We start from the raw sequence: 23,476 nt of genomic DNA, 5'->3' as shown, positions 1-23,476 counted from the left end.
GGATTGCAGAAGCCAGCTCTGATTGATTTGCTTTATACTGATAAAATAAAGCAGCAGTAATCATTCAAAATAAGATACTTCTATCAAAGAATTGTCCCCAACCAGTTTGAGAAGGCAGCTTGTACTTTAGAAGCTGCTGTAGTGGCTGACAAAGTAATTTATCAAGATTTATCTAGTTAAGAACCCTTCTACCATTTATGAATCACACAGGACAATCCTCTCCGCAGGAGCAATGAGAGATCAGGCTGCCAGCCCCTGGGCCTAGCTGATTGATATCACCAAATCCAAATGGATGGAAGGACTTTCCTATGCGGCGGGAAGCGTGGTTCTGTTTGCATGCAACTTGACAAGCAGGTCCCAGAATCTGGCCCTTAAATTGCTTTATGCTGCTCTATTGGTTGACTGGACCTTCCTAGTATTAGGAGGTGGACTGAAAAATACATGCCGAGGATACTAACTGTACTGGGTAGTTCTGTAACATCCAAATGAAACACGTTGAACATGCCTTATGTTTCTAGTGTTAAATAAAGCTAGAAGATGCCTTCTTTCAGACAGATGCTTGGATTGTCAACATTCTGTTAAAACAGTGGGAAAGAACCTAGTTATTTTAGGATCAAAGAACGTATTTGTTCTGAATACTTGCCTTTGGAGAAATATGAAACATCCCTGTGTCTGAATGAAACATGGATTGTTTTACAAGAGATGAATAATTAATGATGCAATATGTGCATGATCTCAAATGACCAAAAGAAAAATAATAAAAAAAAAAAAAATCAGTAGGCCTTGAATGTTTGAAATGCTAATTATAATTAATGACAAGTATAGGTCGCAGTTATTTTTTGTGAAACATTAGAATATCAAACAGGGGTATTGGTTGAAGATTCGGGGCAGATCCAATAAAAAGTCATTGCAGACAAGGATTTTTCTGTATTAATGTGGAACAGCAGGCTTTTTTCTTTCCTGCTAGAAACATACGGCAGGACAACACGTTACATATGATGGTGAGCAACATATTATATATGCGTGTGTCCTGGAGAAATGATTGGTGTGATCACCAATTGTGTGATTTAAACACACACAGGGATTTACATGGATTAAAATAGTTATATGTGTATTGAAACATGCAAGCAATTGCGACAAACAGGATTTGTTAGTATGTGGAATTACCTCTGAAATCCTGTGCTAGACGCAGAGATCGGATGGCAAAGGCTTCAAGTGATATCATGGATTTAACCGCTTGTGGGCAGTGAAGCTGCAGAGAATCAGATTAGCAGAGTCTGGGCAGGAGGCTATAATGCATTTATAAACCAAGGTACATTTCATTTGCCTGTGCCTAATGTAATAAGAGGTAAGGATGGCCTGTAATTATTATTAGATTTTTTTTAATGCCCCCCCCCCCCACAACTCCCGGTGTCCTTATTTCACCCGGTTCTCATGCTGCAGATTAGAAGCCGAAGATTATGCCCCCCTCGCCAGCTCACTACCTCTCTCTAGCTCTGCCGCTGCTGCATTGTCTCATACATTAGCTGTAGGTCATATTCACTCAGAATTACTGCCAATATCCAGCCCAGACACACCACAAAGTGCCCCGTGCTTACAGATACCCCACCCAAACAAAGCAGCCAGTGTGAGGGCTGTCAGCTTCTTAATCTTGCGGTTATTCTTTTCTTACCATCATAGTTAATGGTCGACAAAAGGACATCACTCCTGGCTTTTTTTCCTCATACAAGCATTCTCTACATGGCAGCAATGGTGAGTGAGGAGAGCATAATTCTATGTGTGATGTTGGTGTGTGTTGTATGTTACTGCTGAGATATTAATCCTTTCGGCTGTCTTAGCATGCAACATGTTGCTATTTTATGTAACATTATCATGTTTGCCGCTGTTGTAAGTAAGAATCTCCCAGCAGCGCAGGTTTTCAGGATCTCCTCAGACGAGCAAAAGTCGTCCAATCCGTGCCTGTCAGGCCGGTGCCTGTTTAGGAATCACCTGTGCTCACCCAGGTCACAGAGAAAACATGTACTGTTTGGGAAATGCCATACCGGGGCTGAGAAACGTATGATGTAGATGGACTGGGATAGAAGTCAACAGAGAAATCACATTAGTGTTTACTTACTGTTTTGTACTATATGGTCTTGAAAGGAAGGTTGTTTGTCAGAAAGGCGATACAGATCTTTCATCCTACAGTCTACATAATCTTTCTCATTAACTCATAATCTTCCTTCGGCTATAATATCCACAGGGTTGTCTGTGGAGTTTATTCACTAAAGGGAGAGCTGTCAGGAAAGTTTGCAGGAGGCTTGTGGTTTTAGTTCTCTTGCTTTATTATACAGGACCAGAACTGGCAGGTTTCTTCTTCAGTATGGGCTGTAATGTAGAAGTCAATGGGGGAATTTAACTATACATTATACAGGGCCAGTCAAGTTCACCCTGCAGCAGGAGCTCGCTGGAGTTGGACATTTATACTGTGTGATGAAGTGAAGGGCTTGAATCACAACTCTTTTTTAGCGAATAGGCCCTTGTGTCTCGTGAAATTGTGGATTTGTTTATTATATAGCGTTGTACGTCTCTGAAAATGACTGAGCTGTGAACGGGGTAACTCATGAACATAACCCTCATAACCAGATTATTGTATTGATTTCAGCACAACCCTGCAGAAGTAATGTCATGATAAACGCGGTCTCTTTTTGGCACAGCCACTGTTCCACCTATTTCTTTACCCAAAGTTAGTTTCATGCAACGCATCCCAGACCTCAAAATGAATCGGCACAACAGTGCTGCATCCATTACCAGCGTTTTGTTTAAGGCAGTCGGGTAACAAGTTCAACCATGCCACCCAAGATTTCAAATGGCCAAACAGACTTTTGTTGGGTGGGGGGTGGAACATCATCCAAAAATGTAATGTGTCATTGTGACTTACTTATAGCTAAAGTCCTACAGCGGGACTGTTCCGCCCAAAAAAAGAAAAAAGGGGCGACTTGAGAGATATTACTGGTGGCATTACTGGTGGAATAGATCCCCTGTTGACTCACATTCCCAGTGAAAATACAGATTTATTTATTTTTTAGTGACATTGTTGCAGAGTTAGTTTTTCAAATCAAAACACTTTAAAAGGGACAGTTAAATGTCCCCGACACCCCCAACTATAGAAGAATGCATACTAAAGCACCCCGTGTGAGTACTTTAATTCTCGCCTTCTGGGGGGGGCAGAGCTGCTCCAGCGGCTACCCTGCTCCTCCGTAGACTGACATGCATACAGTGGTGAAGCCAGAGCCAGTGCTGGGGTTCACTGGAGGTAAGTATACCACATACAGAATCCCCTATGCATTTGTAAAATGGGACAACTTTAAAATATAAAGGGGCCACAGATATCAAATGCATTAAAGTGCACATGATGACTGGGAGTGTCCCTTTAACAATTTGTGTCAAATGTTGCCCCATCACAGTCTGTAATGTCATAACTGTAGGTCTGCTGGTGAAAGATTCTGGTGCTTTATAAACATACAGTTATATACAGGTTTGCAGCATTATGGTTTCACGCTGCATTATTAAGGGCCAAGCTGCTGCGACGGCCCCCTCTTTCATCTCTGATTTATCTTTGCGTTGAGTGAACTTTGCACAGAAGCTTACTGGATTGAGCTTCTAGGTTAGTGAACAAATCCCATCCATCCTATAATTGAATACCAATCATCTCGTAGACTGCAAAAGAAATATACGAGATGGAAACCATAGACAAAACATATCTCCTTATAGTAATTCTGGTGCAAAGTGGTAAAAGTGGAGTAAACAGTCCGGGCCTTGGATATTATCCAAAACCCAAGCCCATAACCCAAAATGGTATTTTAAATCTGGAAAGCGTACATAGCATTTGCAAATTATTTAGAGCCAGTTAACTATTCTTCTGTGATGTAACAAATCTACTAACTTGAACCAAATCGTTATTAACAGGTATTGTCGCAGTCTGAAGAACACAAGCCCCCCATTCTTGGTTTGGGAATACTTAATAGTGCAAAGAATACTTTGCTAGCATTTGATTTCAACGTCCTGATGTCTTCATTGTGAATTAAAGTATTTGAAATTTCTGCAAGAATATTTGGCGTGCTGAAAGCCTAATGATTTCATTTTCTTGCTCTAACAGGCTGCAGTATGATGGTTCTTAGTCAGATGACTCTCCGCCTGGTTATCACATGCTGTGTCATGAAGCACAGAAACATTGACCACATTTAAATCCTGGAATAATTAGAGGCGTATAATGGAGAGCACACACTCTGTCCTCCAATTGCACAAACCCATTATGGAGCTTTGCTACGTCAGCTTCTACCTTCCTGGGGGTAGTGTCAGGGGATTCACATACAAGCGCTGTGTAACTCGAGACAAAGCCAGAACATGTTTTGATAGCTGTTATCGGATCAAGGAGGAGACAGAGGCTGCAGAGCACAGGGATCCACCTTACGAAAGCTTTACAGAGGCCTTAAAGGAAACCACAACCCAAAACATCCTTACAGAACTGTATAAGCTCACGGCTGCTAAAAACAGGTTGTTGGTCCATCTACTTCAAGCCTCCAGGAATCCAAAACTCATAATGGGTAATCAGGAAGGCAAATTTCAAGACCTGCCTCCAGGTTCTAGCATCCCGGAGGAAGATGTTTCTGGCCGTATGGATTTCCACGAGTCGTGGTCTGCTTCAAATGAGAAAAAGGTTTCCTCGTCTAAGGTTAAAAAGAACAGGAGATTCAGTAGGAGGAAGGAAAGTATAGAAGACTTTGTGCAGAAGAAGACTAAGTGGAAAGGGGGTCCGGAGGCTGGAGTGATGCATACGAGAGACAAAGCATTCGCAGCAAGGCCATCTCTGACCAACTCTGTAGACTCCTTGTCACGCCCGAGACTGCAGTCTGTAGAGAACAAGGAGAGTTACACAACGGGTTCCTCAATAAACAGTATGCAGGGTAAGCTTTGTGAAAGCTCTGGGATGCTGGGTACTGAATCAGCGATGGGCAGCTCGCTTTCTGTGTATGATAATGATGTATTTGATGATTTTTCTCTGCTGCCTCATAGCGACAGCCTTCTGGGTGATCTGCAGGGAGTCATGAAGATCATGCAGGAACAGAACAGTGCCCCCATGATTCAGGGCAGTAAAGCAGAAAGAAGATGCACAGAGTATAATAACAGTGACGAACCGGGTAGCAGGAGGGGCTCAAGGACCGTCGTAGCTAAAGTTCAGGATATCAGCCCCTGTGTTCAGAGAGTTGTCACCTCATTCAGTTACCCAGAACATAGCGTTGATGATGCGAGGTGTGAAAATGTCACCACTGTGGTATCTGCTGTACCAAATGAGTTTATCTCTCAAGCAGATGTGCTTAAGCTTTGTGATCCTCCTGACAGAGATCCGCAATCCTTAAGAGGCAGTGAGACAGACCAGGAGGTGGACAGGGCAAGTGAGAGACACCTGGTCCTACCGCTTAATGATGATGCATTGGTGTCGCATGGATTTGTCAACAAAAGTCTCATAAGAGTTCTGCAAAGTGACAGTGTGGAGGAGACTGAATATTGGTTGGGACAACTGGATCACAAAGGAGACAGAGCTGCTGTGTGCCCCAACCTGCTGAAACAAGCAACCAAATCTTTAAATCCAGCAAAGTTTGTCCACCAGAGTACCAACATTAAAGCAGGGGAAAAGCACCCCGCAACCCTTTCTTTTACCTGTGATGTACGTAATGAATCCAGCCAGCCAAGTAATATCAAACGAAATTCTATTTCCCCGTCTCCTTTATCTTCCCGCCTTCCAAGCCCGCAGTTTCATCACAGGATTCTGCCGTTATCCACCAAGCTGTCTGAGGACATCACAGACTTACCCCAAAGGGACATACAATGGGATACCCCATGTGACAAAAGCTCTTCACGTCGGGCCTTGGGGACTAAAACTAAAGATCCTACCTGGTCAGAGTATTTAGCTTCTGATGAGCAAAGGCAAAACCAGTCTACAACTGTGAAATACAGCACCTTACAACCTGATCTACCTCCTCCAGGTTAGTAATTTTGTATTTTATAACATAAATCAGATGTCTTTCTAAACGTTATCCTTCTACCTCAAAGGTGCCTTCCGATGAGTGACAAACCAACTCATCGTAGGCATTTCATCATCATCTTGAGAATTTTTGTACCCCTTGATCTGCATCATGGAACCCATTTTTAAGCTTTCTAAATTAGCAGTGGGGCAGTACTTGTAAGTTAACCTGTCCCTGAGCCATATATATAATATATTTCTCTACCGAACAAGCAAGGACTCAATTCCCTGGGGGTAGTCTCTCTGGGTAGAGAAAAAGGTTTGTAGGTTTAAGCAGCTCTGAAATATAGACACATATTCAGTACCTGTATCAACCTGATTCTATGATTCAGTTGTTGGCAAGAAAAAGTATCACTGAGTAACCTGTGTTGCTACATCAAAAAGGGTACATTAACCCCTCAGCGCCCAGTCATCACTCTTGTTAAGACAATGTACATTTTATCAGAGAATTATCTTAAAATGTCACATCTTATAATGGATGTAATGCTTTGTAAATCCTGCATTGTATTGTTCAGGGCATTACGCACCTATGTAATGTTGTAATATACGTATTAAAACCCAAGCTTATGTGGGTACATATCCCTGCATGATTTATTTCCCCTTCAATTTTATATTTGTTCTGGATAGTTGTTGATTTGCTTATGTATCCTTTGTAAAGGTAAGGTTTATAGAGACATTTTTTTTTTTTATTAAGATAGATGTTTGTGTCAGATCTTGCCACAAAATTTTTTAATTTTAAGTTAAATACTCTTGCAACAGTCAAATATCTGGAAAAACAAAAAGCACAACCTTTAGCCAGTTTTGGTTACTTTTTAAAGCTTGGAAATTCCTCTTTAAGCATTTACATGTTTCAGGAACAAATTCACTCATTGGGCGTGAATGGTTTGGCTTATTGCCCAATTGGTACCCATTTTCATACATGAACTGTGAGCACTTCTTTAACCACAACCTATATTGTTTCAGATATCAAAGTAATAAAGTCCATGAAGAGATGGATGTGTAGGGTTTGGCTCTCACTGAGTATTGAAGCCTTTTTGTTCCATTAAGCCCTCCAGTTTGGCTGTTTAGAAAAGTTTTAGGTTTCAAGAGGGTTCTCATGGAATCTGTAACAGGCCAGGAATGGTATGGTTAAAGTGGGGCTATCACCTTTCTCAGGGATACCCTGGGACACATTGAGGTAGCGTGATCACATAAAGCAAAATAACGTGATCCTGCAATAAAAGCGATGCTATTCTCACAGAGCGCCAGAAAGTAAACTGCTAGTAGGGTAAACAATGATGAAGGGAGGGGAGTATTTATGAATGAATGTATGTTAATTATAATGAGTGTAAGTGTGTGTGAGCATGTATACGTTGTGATCCTGCACCCACACAGGGTACCAAACAGCACGGTCCTCTAGGGTATTAACACCACATCTCAGTTAGGTAATCAACCACGATTTATTTGTAGTCCACGTATGCAGCTATATACAGAATTTCATAGTACACAAATTCCCTACAAACAAAAGCCTAGCTCGTCTGAGCGCTTACTAACATAGAACTCCCTCGCTACTCAGGGTCTAAAACTAAACAAAACGTAATCCCACCAACCTTTTTGATGGTCTCTCTTGTGCAAAGCAAGCCCTGCTGCTTCCAAACAAACTCTCTCTCCTCTCCCTCTGTCCAACAGGTCAGGCTTTACTGCAGTCAGTGCAGCTCATTACTTGCAGCTGACCAGTGCATTGGAGTCAGCCTAAACTCCTGGCCTGGATCCTGTGTCAGTCCAGGTGCATGTAAACTGCGGGGTGGAGCACCAGCCTGCCCTATATGTCATATAAAACCCTACAAAATCGAGGGGGAATGTATACCCCTTCCACAACAACACCCCGCACCTTGCTACAACGTGTACAAACAGAGAAATTTGTTAGATTGTATGTTAATGTAAGTTTGTGTTGCGTGAATGTTTATACGTATGTGTACCAGTGTGTATGGGGGGGGGGCAAGGGGCCCATGGGCCAGAAGGTGTCAGCTCTCCTCTGTAGATAAATATTGATGTATCTATATATGAAAACCCACCTTATATACATCCCATAGGACCAGCTATCTTCACTTCTCAGTCTGCATATTTATCCCTCTCCGTTATTGTACTGTTGTTCTTAAGATAGTTGCTGATCGGTTCAGACAGCCTTTCTAAGGTGAGGAAGAAGGGAACCTTAATGAGTGCATTTTGCAATTGTTACCATATATCGAACCATAACTTCCCTTTTTTTGCGTACCCACACAAATTACAATTTCTTTTTTTTAAAGATGTACTGTATGTTCATAGATATGTTCTCAATACAGTACAGTCTCTCCTGCCATGTGAAATACTGCCAGTCAGGTCCAGTGAACATTTCAGGGGGTACTAACGTGACCACCCAGTGACTGTGAACAGAAAGCCCCCCAAGAGCTGTCTAAGGAGTGGTAAAGGTTGGTCTGGGCCTGCTACAATGTAAGCTGTTAACTTTATATGTACACAAAACTTATACTTCACTAACTGCCTATTTCAACATTTAAATTCACTTTTAATTGCTTTTTAAATGAGCCTCTTCTTACTCAACTTCTCCATTCTGCTGTTTCTGCTGACAATTATGTTTTACTTGGTATCGCTACAGCCCAAATATTATTTCTTCATGGCTTTTCCACAGGAAGTTTTTGACCTTAAAAAAAAACAACCTTTACCACTCCTTAGACAGCTCTTGAATGTTTTCAATGGCTATTCCTACACACCCCGGCCACTGGGGACAGAAGACTTGGAAGCCTGGTTTCTGTTATTTCTTTTTTGTTAAATCATTTTTTAATTAATCAAATTATATCAAGAATAAAATGGAAAAGTGATTTTTCTTAATGCACTTTGAGAGGAGTCGGGAATTTCAGTCCCTGTGATGATCAGAATGTTCCAAAGTGAGGAAAGCAGTGGCCTAAGCCATAAAACTAAATGCCATTTTTGTTATCCAGACCTGTATGCTTTATTGGTGACTCTAGAATAGAAAGAAATCCTTTATGGAAAAGAAGGTACAACTACAAGGTATGGCCTTTTTTGGTCTGGCTCCCAGATATAGAGTATAAATAGTGTGTGCACAAGTTATATCATAGAAAGTTTATTTTATAAAGAGTTCATGGGGCAACATAGACACTCTGTAGCAGTAGATCGATACACATCTGCTCAAAACTTTAAGCACCGGAAGTAAAGTGTATCCAGTGATGGACTGGCGGTGATGGACTGGCGGTGATGTGGCGGCCCTAGCATTTCAAGGCTGAAGGCCGGCTGATGACGTAAGTGCGTTCCGTGGCTTAATATAACTGCTCCCTTACTTGGAACATTATGCCCATTATATCTCCATTTGTGCTGAGAAGATAAATATGGGAACAGCTGCCCCAAGCAAATTGATAAGCTAAGCTTCTTTTCTCACCTCTCATGATACACTTCTCATTTAGAAATTTAGATCAGAAATGATGCTACCATCATCATAGGTAAAGAGTGTGCTCAGGAGTCCCCTCATTGAATGTAGTGGGGTTAAGGTACAAATCCCTCAAGTTAGATCACAAAGAGTAACGTTTTTAGAAACAAGCTTGTGATCATTAGTATTGTGTTCCTTAGCTGTATTGCATTTGAATGTTTACTTGCTGCTTTCCCATTAAGGTTTTCTGTAATTTTACTCCTGAACTTCATTATGTCTTGCAAATATTTAAAAAATAGAGTCCATTTTTTGGTGTTTTAGTCTTAAAGAGGTAGCCATGCCCCCTTTTTGTCCTCTCAGACGTAAAAAAAAAAACAACTAGTGTTGTCTTTGCCAAATGTTGCGCAGATTTCCTCCTTAGACTTGGGTGTGAAGGGAGCCCAAGGTTGAGAGCTTGCCCTAGGCCCCATTAGATATAAAGATCCAGGATTACGAAATGTTTAGGAACCTTAATACCTAATTTAACGAATTCCAGGAAATGCATCATGTGACTGATCTTTCTAAAGAACTTTGTAGGCCAGCTTGGTCCACCTGCTCAGGTTCACCCCTCACCTGGTGGTTTCAGTGACCTCTTTGTCAAGAGGTTCTATTTTGTGAAGCATTTTTCTATGTTGAATGTGTGATATGGGTGAAGCTAGTTGAGGTTGTGGCTCTGGTGGTCCCACCTGGTTTGCCTGCTCTTAGATCACAACTGAATAATGCCTTGATCTCCAGAAGGTCTTCATACCTCCTTTGAAGAGACGAACCACACAAACTCAACACTTGGAAACAAAATAGGAAACCTATACTGCTGCCAGTGAAAGCACTAAACATAAGATTATAGCGTTTGTGTTTGTTTATGCTACAGCTTAAATATTTAAGATTATAGCTAAAAATTCCCCTTTGGCGTTTAGTTATTGAGCAGCACAAAAATATGAATGATTGTTGTGTATTTTGCGCTAATGGATCTGGGTCATAGTAGGGGTCAGCAGCCGTCTTCATGCAGGTTCCTGCCTTTCTTGAAGATACATCCTCATTGTTTCCATCCTGCTGCGTTCAATTTGTCATCCTGTACCCAGTATTACATAACCGGCGCCTGTGGATGGCCAGGCGTTCTTCTGCGCAGGTCCTCCTGTCAGTTCTGATTACTTTTGGTCACTGGCCTTCTGTGTTTACTCCTGCAATGAATTCTCTACAATGCCTTTACTCCCACAATAATTTTTTATCTTGGATTTTTACAAAGCTCAGTGGGCTTCACCTCTGTACTAAAGCAAATTACTGCTTGTAAGTAACATTCTAAGTTTCGTGTTGTTCGTCAGACGATAATCCGTAAGCAAGACAATAATTCTCGAGATTTGTTTTATAGTACTGAAATATGAAGCACCGGCTTTAAAAGAAGCCGCTGTGCTTTGTGCCAAGTGCTTCCCTGAGATTTAAATTGCCACCCACCGCCTCTTCCAGGACTTGAAACAAGTCGGGTCTCCAGAAGGCTGTGTAGTGAAGTGTTACAGACCTCTCAATCGTGTGAAGATGCTGTAATTTGAGTGACAACCAGCAGGGGCAGTGTTGGTGGGAATTCGCATGAGTCCGGAAGGCTGCCACCAAGTGGCCCTGTGATGCAATACAAAGGATCCTACATTCCACTCCGAATATGCGTGGTCTTATCTGTAAGGTTGGCCTTACTTGTAAGGAAGTTGAATTTAAACGTTTCTATATGGATTCAATGATGCTATTGAGTTATCTGTTTAAATATATCTGGTAATGTCCCTTCGATTTATTTTACAGTGTTATGTAGAACAGACACCAGTTACTTCTTTATACACTGAAGAAAGGAGCTCACTGTTCCAAATGTTAGTAATCTAACTCTGTTATGGATTGATCGCGGGTTATTTTAATTTCATTAAAATTCCTGTATTCCGTGCTCAGGTTCTGTCTTTCTTTTCGTCTCCAGATTAGCTCCACATTTATATATTTCTTTGCACCAGGGGACACATATTGCCTTAATATCCACAGATAGTTTTTTTGAGATATAAGAATCATGTCTATGATGCACTGCATGAAATGTAATAGGTCAGATGGGTTTTGTAGAACATATGCCCAAATCACAAAACATCTGCATTTTATACTAATCTTGTGCTGGTCCATATTATACACTTATTTATTGCCTGGAAATATTTAACTTATAGGATAAAAATCAGCCAGTGGTGTTTTAATTTCCGTTGCTTGGAAAAACATAGGAGGGCTCTTTGCCCTTTGGATAAAGGATTCTCCTCGTTAAATCCAGAACCACAGTCTCTTTCTTTGCTTCGCAAAATTATGCCTTCTACCCAACCCTCTTAGATTTCCATGTAACGTACAATTTGTCAAACTGATATCCGTTCACTGTTACCCAAATAACCTGTACAGATATGGTAGCCATTTTTAAAAGAGCTTGATGAGATGGACTTCAACGGTGCAGCTCCAGCGAAGGGAACAGCAATGTAACTTGTCTCCTAGAAGAAATATTTAATACTCTTCAAGAAAAATATGCTGTCGCTATCCATAAACATTAATAAAGGTATAATTGTGTTTCACGCAAAAAGTTTCCCTTTTGAGCTGTTGAAGACCTCTACTTGTCTCTTAACGCCATTGCCTGATCTTGTAGCTCCATGATCCATGGTTTGGTACAGAGCCTAAATATGTAAGCATTTTATGTATACAGACTTTACAAGGTGGCAGTACTTTACACATACTACTCGATGAGTGGGCAGAAATAGTAGGGGTACCAAAGGCTGGGCTGTTTGATGGAGGTCCGCCATGGCAATGGGTGCATCTCCTTGCATCACTTCGGTTACGGCACTATCGTGTCTAGAGAAAAGTAAACATGGGTTTTGTACAGCCTTGTCTTTTGGGCCCTGCATAGTGTATAATTTGGTCTATAAGAAAACTTTGGAAAAAATCTACATATTCCAGAATATATAATTAGAATACAATTGTAAAGGAAGCTGTTACAGTTCCCCAGTATAGCCCAGAAACCATAGTTTATACCAAATGGGACCTTTACAGCCACTAGTTCTGATCCACATGAGTCTCGTGAAGTACAGAGGTCAACACCCGGCCACGCCAGATGCTAATTTTTCTTGAAAGCAAATGTGAAGTACTTTGGAACATTGCTGAATTTTTAAAAGATTCCCCCTCTTCATCCTTGGGTTGATTAGTGAATTATAGTAATGTATCCACTGTTTGCATATGTTTAATTACAATGTTTTTTGTGCAGGAGGAGGGGTGACACAGAGAGATACTTTGGCTACATCTCCTGGTTTCCAATCTTGTGTCAATGAAGACATCTCCTGTGTGGGCGATACTAGGCCCGTTACAAACCGGGACAAGCCGGGGAAACCTGATAGGAACGCGCTGCATCTTAGTCTGGAGATACTGGTGAGTGTGCTTTTAGCATTATCCTTTGTCAAGTTGTGTGCCAAACATAAACCACCATTTTTAACACATAAAGAAGTTCATTAGAAGTAATATGAGAGATATATAGAGGCAAGAAGGTATGCATCCACTGAGATCTGTCTAGCACAAAAGGGGAGAGAGCACTAATAGTTTAGGAGCCGGGATACCCTGATAAATGTATGGCGGACGCTTACTCCCTTCACCACGCTTGGCTGGCAAGTTGCTACCTTGATCACCTACGTTCACAGAGGAATCCCCATGATTTTCTTGCAATGGGTGATTACCCAAACTGGGTTCAAGTACTTAAAATTAGTTTATTTTAATGGCATTAAAATAAAGTATGAAGGACAATCTATATCTAAAGAGTTGTTTTTCATAAGAGCTACACACTACGTCTACTTACAGGAAAAGAATGCAGCTCAGCATAACCCATATCTGGATAGCTACAGTTGCAATAAGAGCAACTGGTCATTGCTGCAGAATATGATGAAGATATATAAATTGATAAATAATAATAAAGTTGATGTATGTAGAAGGGCAATATGAGTTTACATAATATATATATTATAAATATAATATATATAATAATATAATATATAATAGAAAATAAACAGAACCAAACCCCTCTGCACTATGTTACACCATTCATATGCGTAAACTATGCCCTTTGGATAGACCATCTCTGAAGGTCGTAATGCATTAGCTACACAGCCAGAAATTCAGAAGTGATACGTGCTGACAAGCTGCATCCGTGGGCATTTAATAGGTTTATGAAACAGTGAATCACCATAGGTGGCGTATGCTGTTCAAAGAGAGGGACTAACACCATCCCCTATAGTTTACCCTTTTTAATCACTTTACTTGTTAATGGTTTAGCATAATTTTATGCACAACAATCTTGGCTTTGAATTCCTTTACAGTTCTTTTTCCACGGGAAGTTTCTTCCTTGTATCTTCCACCCTCTCTGTATTGTAGTTATTATTTTTTTTTTTATTTGTATTTTTTTAATTATTATTTTTTTTTGTACTTTCCCTGATATTTTCAAATTGTATAGAATATTGCTGTGCGCATTTTAAGTATCACACTCTTCAACGCAGCCCAGCTGGAAACTATCACAAATATTTACACAAGTGACAAGGCTCCAGCGTCTCATTGATATGAGGTGTCCGGCTGATTCCCGGTCAAAGAGGTTCTCGTCTGTTTGCCTTCCCTCCTTTCACAGGCAGTGGGAGTGGAAAAAAAGCCTGCTGTGCATACCTGTTACCTGAAAGCAGGAAGGTAGGGTAATTTGAAACCAGCCCTTTTCATGCCGTCTCTGGACGGTGACATTTGCATTCTTTAGAAAAGCTTCCACAACGCGGAAGAGAACGATTTCACCCTGTTTTCAGCTGAAAGGATCCGTCTGGCTGTCTGCAAAGCAAAGACGTCATTTTTAGCACTGCTGGTTTTGCGGTAAAGGTTTTTTTTTTCTTCTTTCTCATCCCGCTCTGCTAAAGACATGCTGGCTTCATCTGCAAAGTTTGGATTTCACCGGGAGAGACCTGAGAAAGACCTGAGGCTAGAGTGACACAGGAAATCTTTTCAGAGTTGTCATGCCGGCTTGGTGCTCACAAAGACGTTGTTATTTGCGTGTAATTAAAACTGCCAAGCGACCGCAGAGACTGCTTTACAAGCAGGAAGCAGGAATCCAAAGGTCTCCGCTGCAGAGTTTCCAAAAGGAATAACAGACTTTCTACCTCTGTGTCTTTTCATTCTACAAAAACAGATTTGGGATGACTTGGTTGCCGAGGCTAACTTGTACAAAGGATATGTTCTGAACTGTCTTGGTGTTTTTTTTGCCTGAAAAGAATGAATATTTAATTTAACTTAAGTTTTTTTGTTTGGTCAAAGTGTAAGTTTCAGTTTATTTAACAACACGGTGGAAAATCCAGTTTTATTTTCTTTTGGTTCTTGCATTGTTGTAAATACTGTAGCCCCTAGGTCCAGCTCACCTAATACGGTTACAGGACATAGTTATTTGGGGATATGGAACTAAAAGCCAATGTTCCCACAGAGTCCCAGGCTCCAGCGGTGGCGTCGGCAGCTGCACACAATGAGGCTGCTCCATCTCTGCTAGGCAAATTTTCCATAAAGTCATTTTTTGGATTTGCAGCAAAGCCTAAAGAGGAAAATGCAGTCCTGAAAGCATTCAGATCCACCGGGAACAAACCAGAGGTGCAATCAGACACCCTCGCCTTTTCCCAGGAGTCAAGCAACACCGAGTTTGAAGCACAGCGTGACACATCAGAAGGAGGAGCTAATTCTTGTGAAAGCTTAAAAGAAGTGGCAACCATTAGAGATGAACAAACGAAGCAGGTAGAGCATTCAGAGTTGATAGAGGTTCGGGATACGGATGATTTACCCAGTGAAAAAGAAATAGATTCTCAAGTCTCCATGAAACAAGTTAAACCTGCTACAAGTGAGAAGGTCCACAGAGTACCACATCCTCCGATGGATAATCTGGGTGGGACTGAAGTCCAGGTTTTACAAGAGCAAAATGATGAAAAGAAAGGAGTACACGCGCAGCGTCTGGAAGCCTCAGATATTCACAAGGATGCAGAGACGGCTTCACGTATCATATATGACACCACGGACTCAGATGTTTGCATGAAGGAAATCTACGACCAGGATGGTATGCTTGTGCGTGGAACTCTTGTACATACAACCAGTGATACGGATTCTGACAGCGAGAGTCCTGAAGAAGTCACAGGAAAACAAACAACAAAGACCCCAGAGTCCCAGGATTATTCTGAATCTCATGTACCACTTAATAGTGTCCCCATCCAGGAGCCAGGAACCCAAGAGCCGGGTAATGAGGACTTTGTAGAAAGGGACAAAGATAACATGTCAACACTGGATAAGGATACAAACTGTCCTGATGTCACAAGCAATCCAGAACCTGGTAAAGACTCTCTACTTTCAGACACCCAGGACGAAAAGCCTTTCCAACTGCCCGCTATATTTAGCGGCCTTCGCATACATAAGAAGGGAGCTCCTGTACAGGAGAATGAAACGGTCACGGTAAAGGCAGGGGACACCGACCTGGCGATGTTAAAGCTGTCCCAGCCAGTGCAGAAGGCAAAGTTGCCTGTGGGTTCGCCGGTCAGAAAGCAGGAGCCAAAGAAGACGGCAGAACCCAAATCCAGCTCGAAGTTCATGGAACAGCTCTCCCAGCTGCTGAATTTTGATCTCCCAAAGCAAGATGAAAAGGAGGTAGACATACCCTCAGAGCAAAGCCAAGAAGAATGTGTGGAGCAGAGCACTGAGGTCATCACAGAAAAATCCCCAGAGCCTGTACCCCAGGATTCTGCCCTGGATGCCTTTAGATCTTTTTTCACCGGGCCTTCCAAAAAGGTTGCAAAGCAAGAGTCCCCTGACTTGGAGACTGTGAAGCGGAAACAAAAGAGCGAGAAGGAGTCTCTGAAGGCCATATTTGACAAAACCAGGCATAATGATGGTGATGACTCCTCTGATAAGAAAAATGTAAGCTTTCTATACCCCCCATCAGAACAATTGTATGTGTAAATGTGCTTGTGATGACCTCAAAATACATTATTCAGCTTCTGTAAGGTCAATGTGAGCCTTTTAGCCGCCTTCATTTTCCTAATTTTGGTGAATGTCATTCTGGAACTTTTTAGCTGTCTCGATACATCTGGACAGTGGAGTGATTAAATACTTTTCACTTTAAAAAGAAAGACCATAGCAGATTAGTTGAGTTACATCTTAAGCACTGGCAAATGTTATTAATTTGAACATTTTTTCACAATTGTTTACTTGCACTAACAATGAGGTTTTATATTGCAAAGAAGACATTTTTTTGTACAAAACTGCGTTCTAAAGTTAGTAAAAAAAACCCAAAAAACATCCACCTATTGTTGTGTCATTAAATATAGACTTGCCTGGAAACTAGAATTCCATAACACGATAGTTGGGTATAGTGCTGCATTTCTAAAGCAATGTTGGAGCCGAAATATAATTGCGATGGATCCTCTAAACCATCTTAATATGGTATATGAAACGATATCTTTTATTATTGCAGCCCGACCATAGCCCATCTGATCCAGAAGACAGGACTCCAGGGAGACTTCAGGCTGTGTGGCCACCCCCAAAACCCAAGGATGAGGAGGAGAAAGTTGGTTTGAAGTACACTGAAGCAGGTAGGGGAGCATCGGTGAGAATTGCATTTGTTGCTGTTTGGTACAGAAGCTTTTTACGCCAAACTGGCGGATGGCTGATCCACAATTCCTTTTGTGTTTCTACTATAAATTTAGAGATGCTGCTTGAGATATTGAGGTTTATTCATAATAGCTTAAGGTGCAGGTGAGTTGAAACATTTCATCTCACTGGGGTTGGCCTTTTGTAATGCAGCATTAAATTGGTAACGATGACTGATTAAATGGTTTGACTCGCCTGCAATTTGTGATTTGCTGACTAAATTGCTAGGTGTCCTTTGTTCATTTTGGTTTTAAAATGTGTTGAAAGGTAAGTCCCTTGCATGGCAAGACATATGTAGCTTGTATTCGGAGGAGATTGGAAGTTATTGGGAGGGTGCATGTGTCATAAAGTCTACGTGGTACACGGTCTGGGTTTTTTGGGCACTTGGAAGTAAAAGTACCTTAGCATATTAAGAGGACATGCAGGGGGGCAATTGCCTCCTGGACTGGCCCAAGTTAAAGATCTTGGGCCACTACCTGAAGCTTTTCTGGGAGTTTTATAGCCACCAGGCTGTATAAAGTAGAAAAGACTTTAGATGGCGTTCATGTGATGACTCCACGGACAGGATGGAATAGTTTAATCGAGCATGTTGCCTACTAGACTGTTTTCTGCCACTTTATTAGTAGTGCACTTGGTTGCCCACGGGCTGAATGTTGCCAGACCGCCCGTGAGGACGAGAGACGTGTTCTGTTAGGTGAATGTGCTCTTGGTGTTTAGGAACGGGCAGTGTGATTCAGTTACAGGTATGCTAGGTGGAGTTGTAATGTTTGTGTACAGTACCTGATATCTGTTTACTAGGAAGAGGTAGGATTAATGCGTCACTTTACTTGTTTTAGCAGGAAGTTGGGAGGTTCATCACTGGCTGGTTTGCATTACAAGGAAGAATAATTAGTGTTTGTGTATGTATAAGGAGATAACAAGTCTTTGTTGTGCGTTGGTGGGAAGCGCGACACTCTTGTTTCTGCATTAAGTAGCGCTGTCTGATATGTTCTCCAACGTCTATGGATTACGAGCAGATTACGCAGATGACGTTTGTACGCTGCATTCAGAAACAGTGAGAGTTGGTACCATGTTGGCCGTAGAAACACAGGAGACGAGTAGAGTCAAGTTGATACCTTTATTGGGTACCTAGTCTTGAATTCAGGTTTGGTATGTATTTATGTAGGGCAGATAACCAAACCTTATCACCGCGTATAGTCTTTGCTCCAAGTATCTGTAAAACATTTTGTCAATTATTGTGCCAAACAGGCCACTGGGGTGCAGAACTCTTTATTAACCTTGAGAGAGTCAATGGATACATCTACCAAATAAAAAGACGCCATGATCCTTGGCATACCATCGTTATTGGAAAGGATAGCTGTTGATTATAGGAGTTGGAGTCTGATTTAACCATTTAGTATCCATTCAGTAGGATAAGAAGTGTCTCCGATGAGCATCTCAGGGCAATTTATTCATCATATGCGAATATATTTGTTGCAGACATGCATATTAAGGCAGTGGAACCAGTTTTTCCACATAATGATAGTTTGTTAGCTGATTCATAAATACTTCGTCACACCGTACTCTTATGTTAAACACACCCAGCTCCCAGTTAATACACATTACCTAATTTCTAAATTAGTTACTGTGTTTAAAGCGGATGTGAGAGGTGTGAGCTGTGTCAAAAGGAGATTATTTCCTTTAATAGGAATCCAAATAGCTAGCAAGCTGCGGCTTCTAAAAGTTCCTGACCTTTTATAATACTACTTGTAGCCGAGCCATGATTTAACATAGATTGTTAAGCCCCTGATCTGCTAATCAGCCAGGTGGGGGAGCTTTGAGTATGGGATTTCGGGGACGCAGAGGGTATGGCCTTCATTGACAGATAAATGTTCCTGTACATTGACCTGTTGATTTATTGTGTTAAAAGTCATCTGTGCAAGCATGAAACACTATCAGAATCTGCACGTGCACAGAATGCACGCTTCAATTAGTTACGTTAACTTCCTTTCCCCCTCTAGCTTATCTCCTATCCCCTGCTGCCGAGTGACCTTGCCCATTCACTGCACCCCAAACCCTGGATTCACCAACCTTGTCCAGGTCCTGGTGCTTCTCCTCTGAGTCCTGCTCTGGTTTGTAGTGGCATGTTGGAGGGGAAGGAGCGTTGAAAGGCATAGAGCTGTGAGCTTGGGGTTTTAAAGTGTTAACCAGCCAGGAACTCCAAAGTTTTACAGTCTACAGTGTCTGCTCAAAAAAATCTCCAGGTGCTCACATCAGCGGCTCAAAGCAATCTGTATTCCAAGGAAAAAGGGGAGGCACTCCGGAGTTACTTTCCCATTCATAAAGTATTTATTTCTTTAAGTATGAAGCCCAAGGAAACACTGAACGCATTCTCTGTACCACCTCCTCCAGTACAGCAGTGCAGAAGTACGTAAACACCAGCAGACACCCACTAGCAGCATCTGCAGCACTCGTTCATCCCCAGACTCTTTATGGTCCTGTAAGGACTCTCCCCGGGACCATGGACAGTTTCAGATGAGAAGTGAAGCCTCCATGTGAGTTGCTTACATCATGTTTATAGAAAGGGCAGGTTGTGGCAGAACATTGTGTAGGAAGTTCTAGAATCTTGGAATAAAAAGGTGTTAAAGTGTGCACGCAACGTGGCATGATGTGTCACCATTGTAAAGTTAGTGTCCATTACCCATTTGTCTAATTGCATTAGCGTTCTAAGTCTGTCCCTGGCATTTTAGGTTCAGCGCCACTAAAAGCATGGGCTCTTTTTTCAAATATTTCAAGCCAACCTTTTAAAATTTTAGTCCAATGCAGAACCAGGTATAAGACTAAGGAGTCTATTCCAGTGCGCCAACCTGGCCTGAGAAATCATTTAAGAAAAATAAAATTCACTTTGGGTAATCTTGTTTGGCATTTGTCCAACTCTGCCCTTGTCGGTGATTCACTGTATTTTGCAGCCTCGGACCCTAGCTAGTCCACGCTAAATTTATGGAAACTGGAGGACCACGTGTTATGACCCCAGGAGAGGAGTCTGCAGCTAGCATAACTTGCAAATTACAACCTGTGAACTATGATTAGTACAAGATAGCATGGCTTGGTTTCCATCAAACTATTACGTCTCCTTCATCCCTACCAATAATTTAATTTACACGGTTGTGTGATTACCTCTAATTTGCTTCATGAGAGCAGAAAAATGTTCAGTGTTCAAGCAGTGAATGTTATATTCAGCACTTTAGAAGGTGCATTCACATCTAAATACTCTTCCCCTTACCTTACCTGGTAGACTAGAGGCCTTAGTGCCTCTGTTGCCCCAGATACGCATGCCCCATGCCTCTTCTGCTGTATTTAGCCTGAGCATCCTGTGCACAGGGATATAAAGTCCGACACTCTGTCCCGGAAGCAGTGGCGTCTCCAGGTTTCATATTTAGGGGGGCACATGGGGGGCCAGGGACCAAAGTAGGGGGGCCAATTATAAAACGGTACATATACACTATATATATATATATATATATATACACACACACGTTAGACGTGCATTTTTAACTACATAATATGCACTTATCTCTTTGAAGTAAAGACTGTGATTAAAATATGATTTCAAAATAACAGCTAAAGTGACAGTTATTTTTCATTCTTTAATATTAGCCCCTGCTGACAATATATATAAATATTAGACCCTGCTGCAGATATATAGAAATATTACACCCTGCTTCCGATATATATTAATATTAACCCCTGCTGCGGATATATATTAATATTAGCCCCTGCTGCGGATACATACTTATATTATACCCTGCTGCCGATATACATAGAAATTATACCCTGCTGCCAACATATATTAATATTAGCCCCTACTGCCGATATATAGTATTAGTCCCTGCAGCCAATATATATAAATATTAGCCCCTGCAGCCAATATTTATTGATAATAGGCCCTGCAGCCAATATATATTAATATTAGCCCCTGCTGCCGATATATATAAACATTAGTCCCAGCTTCCGATATATATTAATATTAGCCCCTGCAGCCAATATATATTAATATTAGACCCTGCTGCCAATATATTTGCCACACTGACTGCAGATCAGGGGAAGACAGTGAGAGTCAGTGCAGTGTTCCCTCCTTCTGACTGCACCGTGACATTGAGAAGTCCTCTCCCCTGTAATCATCCCCAGAGTCCCTTTGTCCCCTCATTCACTAAACCATAGCGCTCTTTTACTACACCCTGTAGTTCAGGTATAGATCAAATAAACAACACATGGAAACAGCACATGCAACTGAATGAGATTAAAAAAAAACTTGTATTTGCAGGTATACATAAATAATGTATGGAAACATAGCATTGCAGGTATAAACCAACAGAACACACAAACCCAGCATTGCAGGTATATATCAACTGGAAATCACATGTACACTCAGCACTGAAGGTTTAGATCAAATAATCAACAGCACTCCAGGTATTGATCAACTGAATAAGACATGCAAATCCTATATTTGCAGGTAAACATTAATAATGTATGGAAATATAGCCGATACAGATCAACAGAATGACACAAAACCCAGCTTTGCAGATATAAATCAATTGGAAATTACATATAAACTCTGCATTAAAGGTATAGATAAAACCCCTTAAATTACAGGCATAGATCACTGGTCACACACCCCAAAGCCAACCCTGGTGTCCACACTGCCCACATAGAACCTGACCAGCACCTAAGTTACACATTATGTCAACTTTGTCCCCAAACAGCTGAACGTACGCCGTTTTTGTCCCATAAAGACCTCTCCCTCCCAATCTATCCTATCTACCCCCTCTCCCTCCCAATCTATCCTATCTACCCCCTCTCCCTCCCAATCTATCCTATCTACCCCCTCTCCCTCCCTATCTACCACATCTGCCTCTCTATCTACCACATCTGCCTCCCAATCTATCCTATGTACCCCCCTCTCCCTCCCAATCTATCCTATCTACCCCCTCTCCCTCCCAATCAATCCTAACTATCCCCTCTCCCTCCCAATGTATCCCATCCACCCCCATCTCCCTCCCAATCTACCCCCTCCTCCCTCCCAATCTATCCTTATCTACCCCCTCCTCCCTCCCAATCTATCCTTATCTACCCCTTCTCACTTCCTATCTACCTCTTCTGACTCTCTAACCCCCTCCTAACTTTCTAACCCCCCCTTTGAAGTTCACTTACCTTGGGCTTGTCCAGCGGTGAGATCGCGAGGTCTCTGTATCCCTGGTTCTGCCGGCTTCACTGCTGGGCGCCGGATATGACGACATATACCGGCGCTCGGCTTGAAATGCCGGCACTGCGAACCAGGAAGAGGCCTCGCGGTCGCGGAGAAGAGTGAGAGGCGCCGAACGGTTGCTGAGAACTTATTCCTCAGCAACCGCTCGGCGCCTCTCACTCTCTCCTCCGGGTCTATTAAAAAAAAAGAAAAAAAAAGACGGTGTTTCAATTGGGGGGGCACACCGGGGGGCACAGCATGATGTAGGGGGGGCCATGGCCCCCTCTGGCCCCCCCCTGCCGACGCCACTGCCCGGAAGGCCGTGGGCCGACCAGATGGAGATGTTCTCCCCAACGGCTCTGGTGTCTAAGCTGTAGCGGTACTTGGGTGTGATGCGCTTGCCTTAACTCGCCCGTATGTTTTGTCTCTACAGGGACATATCCTACCATAGATAAAAGCTGGAAACATAGTCTTGCCTTCCCCTCTGTAAACTCATGGCTACATCATGCATGTCATGGAAACCATGTTCTGCCTGGGATTATCTCCAACCAAGAGGTCACAGTATATAAACCAAGCATTGCCTGAGCCCTGATAATGTACAGATCATCCAGTATACAACGGATCTTATCTTCCAAAACATAAACTGTACCTACTGCCCATTGTGACGGGACCGACCTGTACCCCGACTGGGTACGCCCGCCGAACGTTGCTTCCTTCGCCCCATGGCCACCGGGGCACCAGAGACTAACCCCTTCGCTGTCTGTGGCTAGCCGAAACTGAGCTACACAGGGTGGCTATCGTCCTGAAAAGGACAATACGCGATCATAGCAGAGAACACAGCTCTTCAGGAACCTCGGCCGTACTGTAGTATACCGAAGTATAGCAATACAGCACCCTACCGCCCTAATAAGGGCAGCACCGAGGCTTACCTCAATAACAAGACAGGACTCGTAGTGAGGTAAAACAGGAACTCCCTTTATTTGGGAACACAGGGGCATTTAAACAGTACAAGGGGTTGAGTTACGTCCAATAGACACACAAG

The 23,476-nt window shown here is 42.1% G+C and overlaps 1 protein-coding gene across 1 annotated transcript in view; it reads left to right on the top strand.

Moving 5' to 3' along the window:
* The first annotated feature begins 4,252 nt into the window (after positions 1 to 4,252).
* LOC149287856 (formin-1-like) overlaps positions 4,253 to 23,476 on the top strand; it is a 42,811-nt gene continuing 23,587 nt past the window's right edge. The window contains exons 1-3 of the mRNA XM_089492449.1: positions 4,253 to 6,026; positions 15,109 to 16,478; positions 17,035 to 17,152. Coding sequence (XP_089348575.1) covers positions 4,253 to 6,026; positions 15,109 to 16,478; positions 17,035 to 17,152 — 3,262 coding nt within the window. The remainder of the gene's footprint in view (positions 6,027 to 15,108; positions 16,479 to 17,034; positions 17,153 to 23,476) is intronic.

The sequence above is a fragment of the Sceloporus occidentalis genome, unplaced genomic scaffold, assembly GCF_023333645.1.
Source record: "Sceloporus occidentalis isolate IW3139 unplaced genomic scaffold, rSceOcc1.0.p SCAF_56, whole genome shotgun sequence".
Classification (NCBI taxonomy): Eukaryota; Metazoa; Chordata; class Lepidosauria; order Squamata; family Phrynosomatidae; genus Sceloporus; species Sceloporus occidentalis.
The sequence above is the reverse complement of the archived record's forward strand: the minus strand, read 5'-3'. Positions and strand labels throughout refer to the sequence as shown.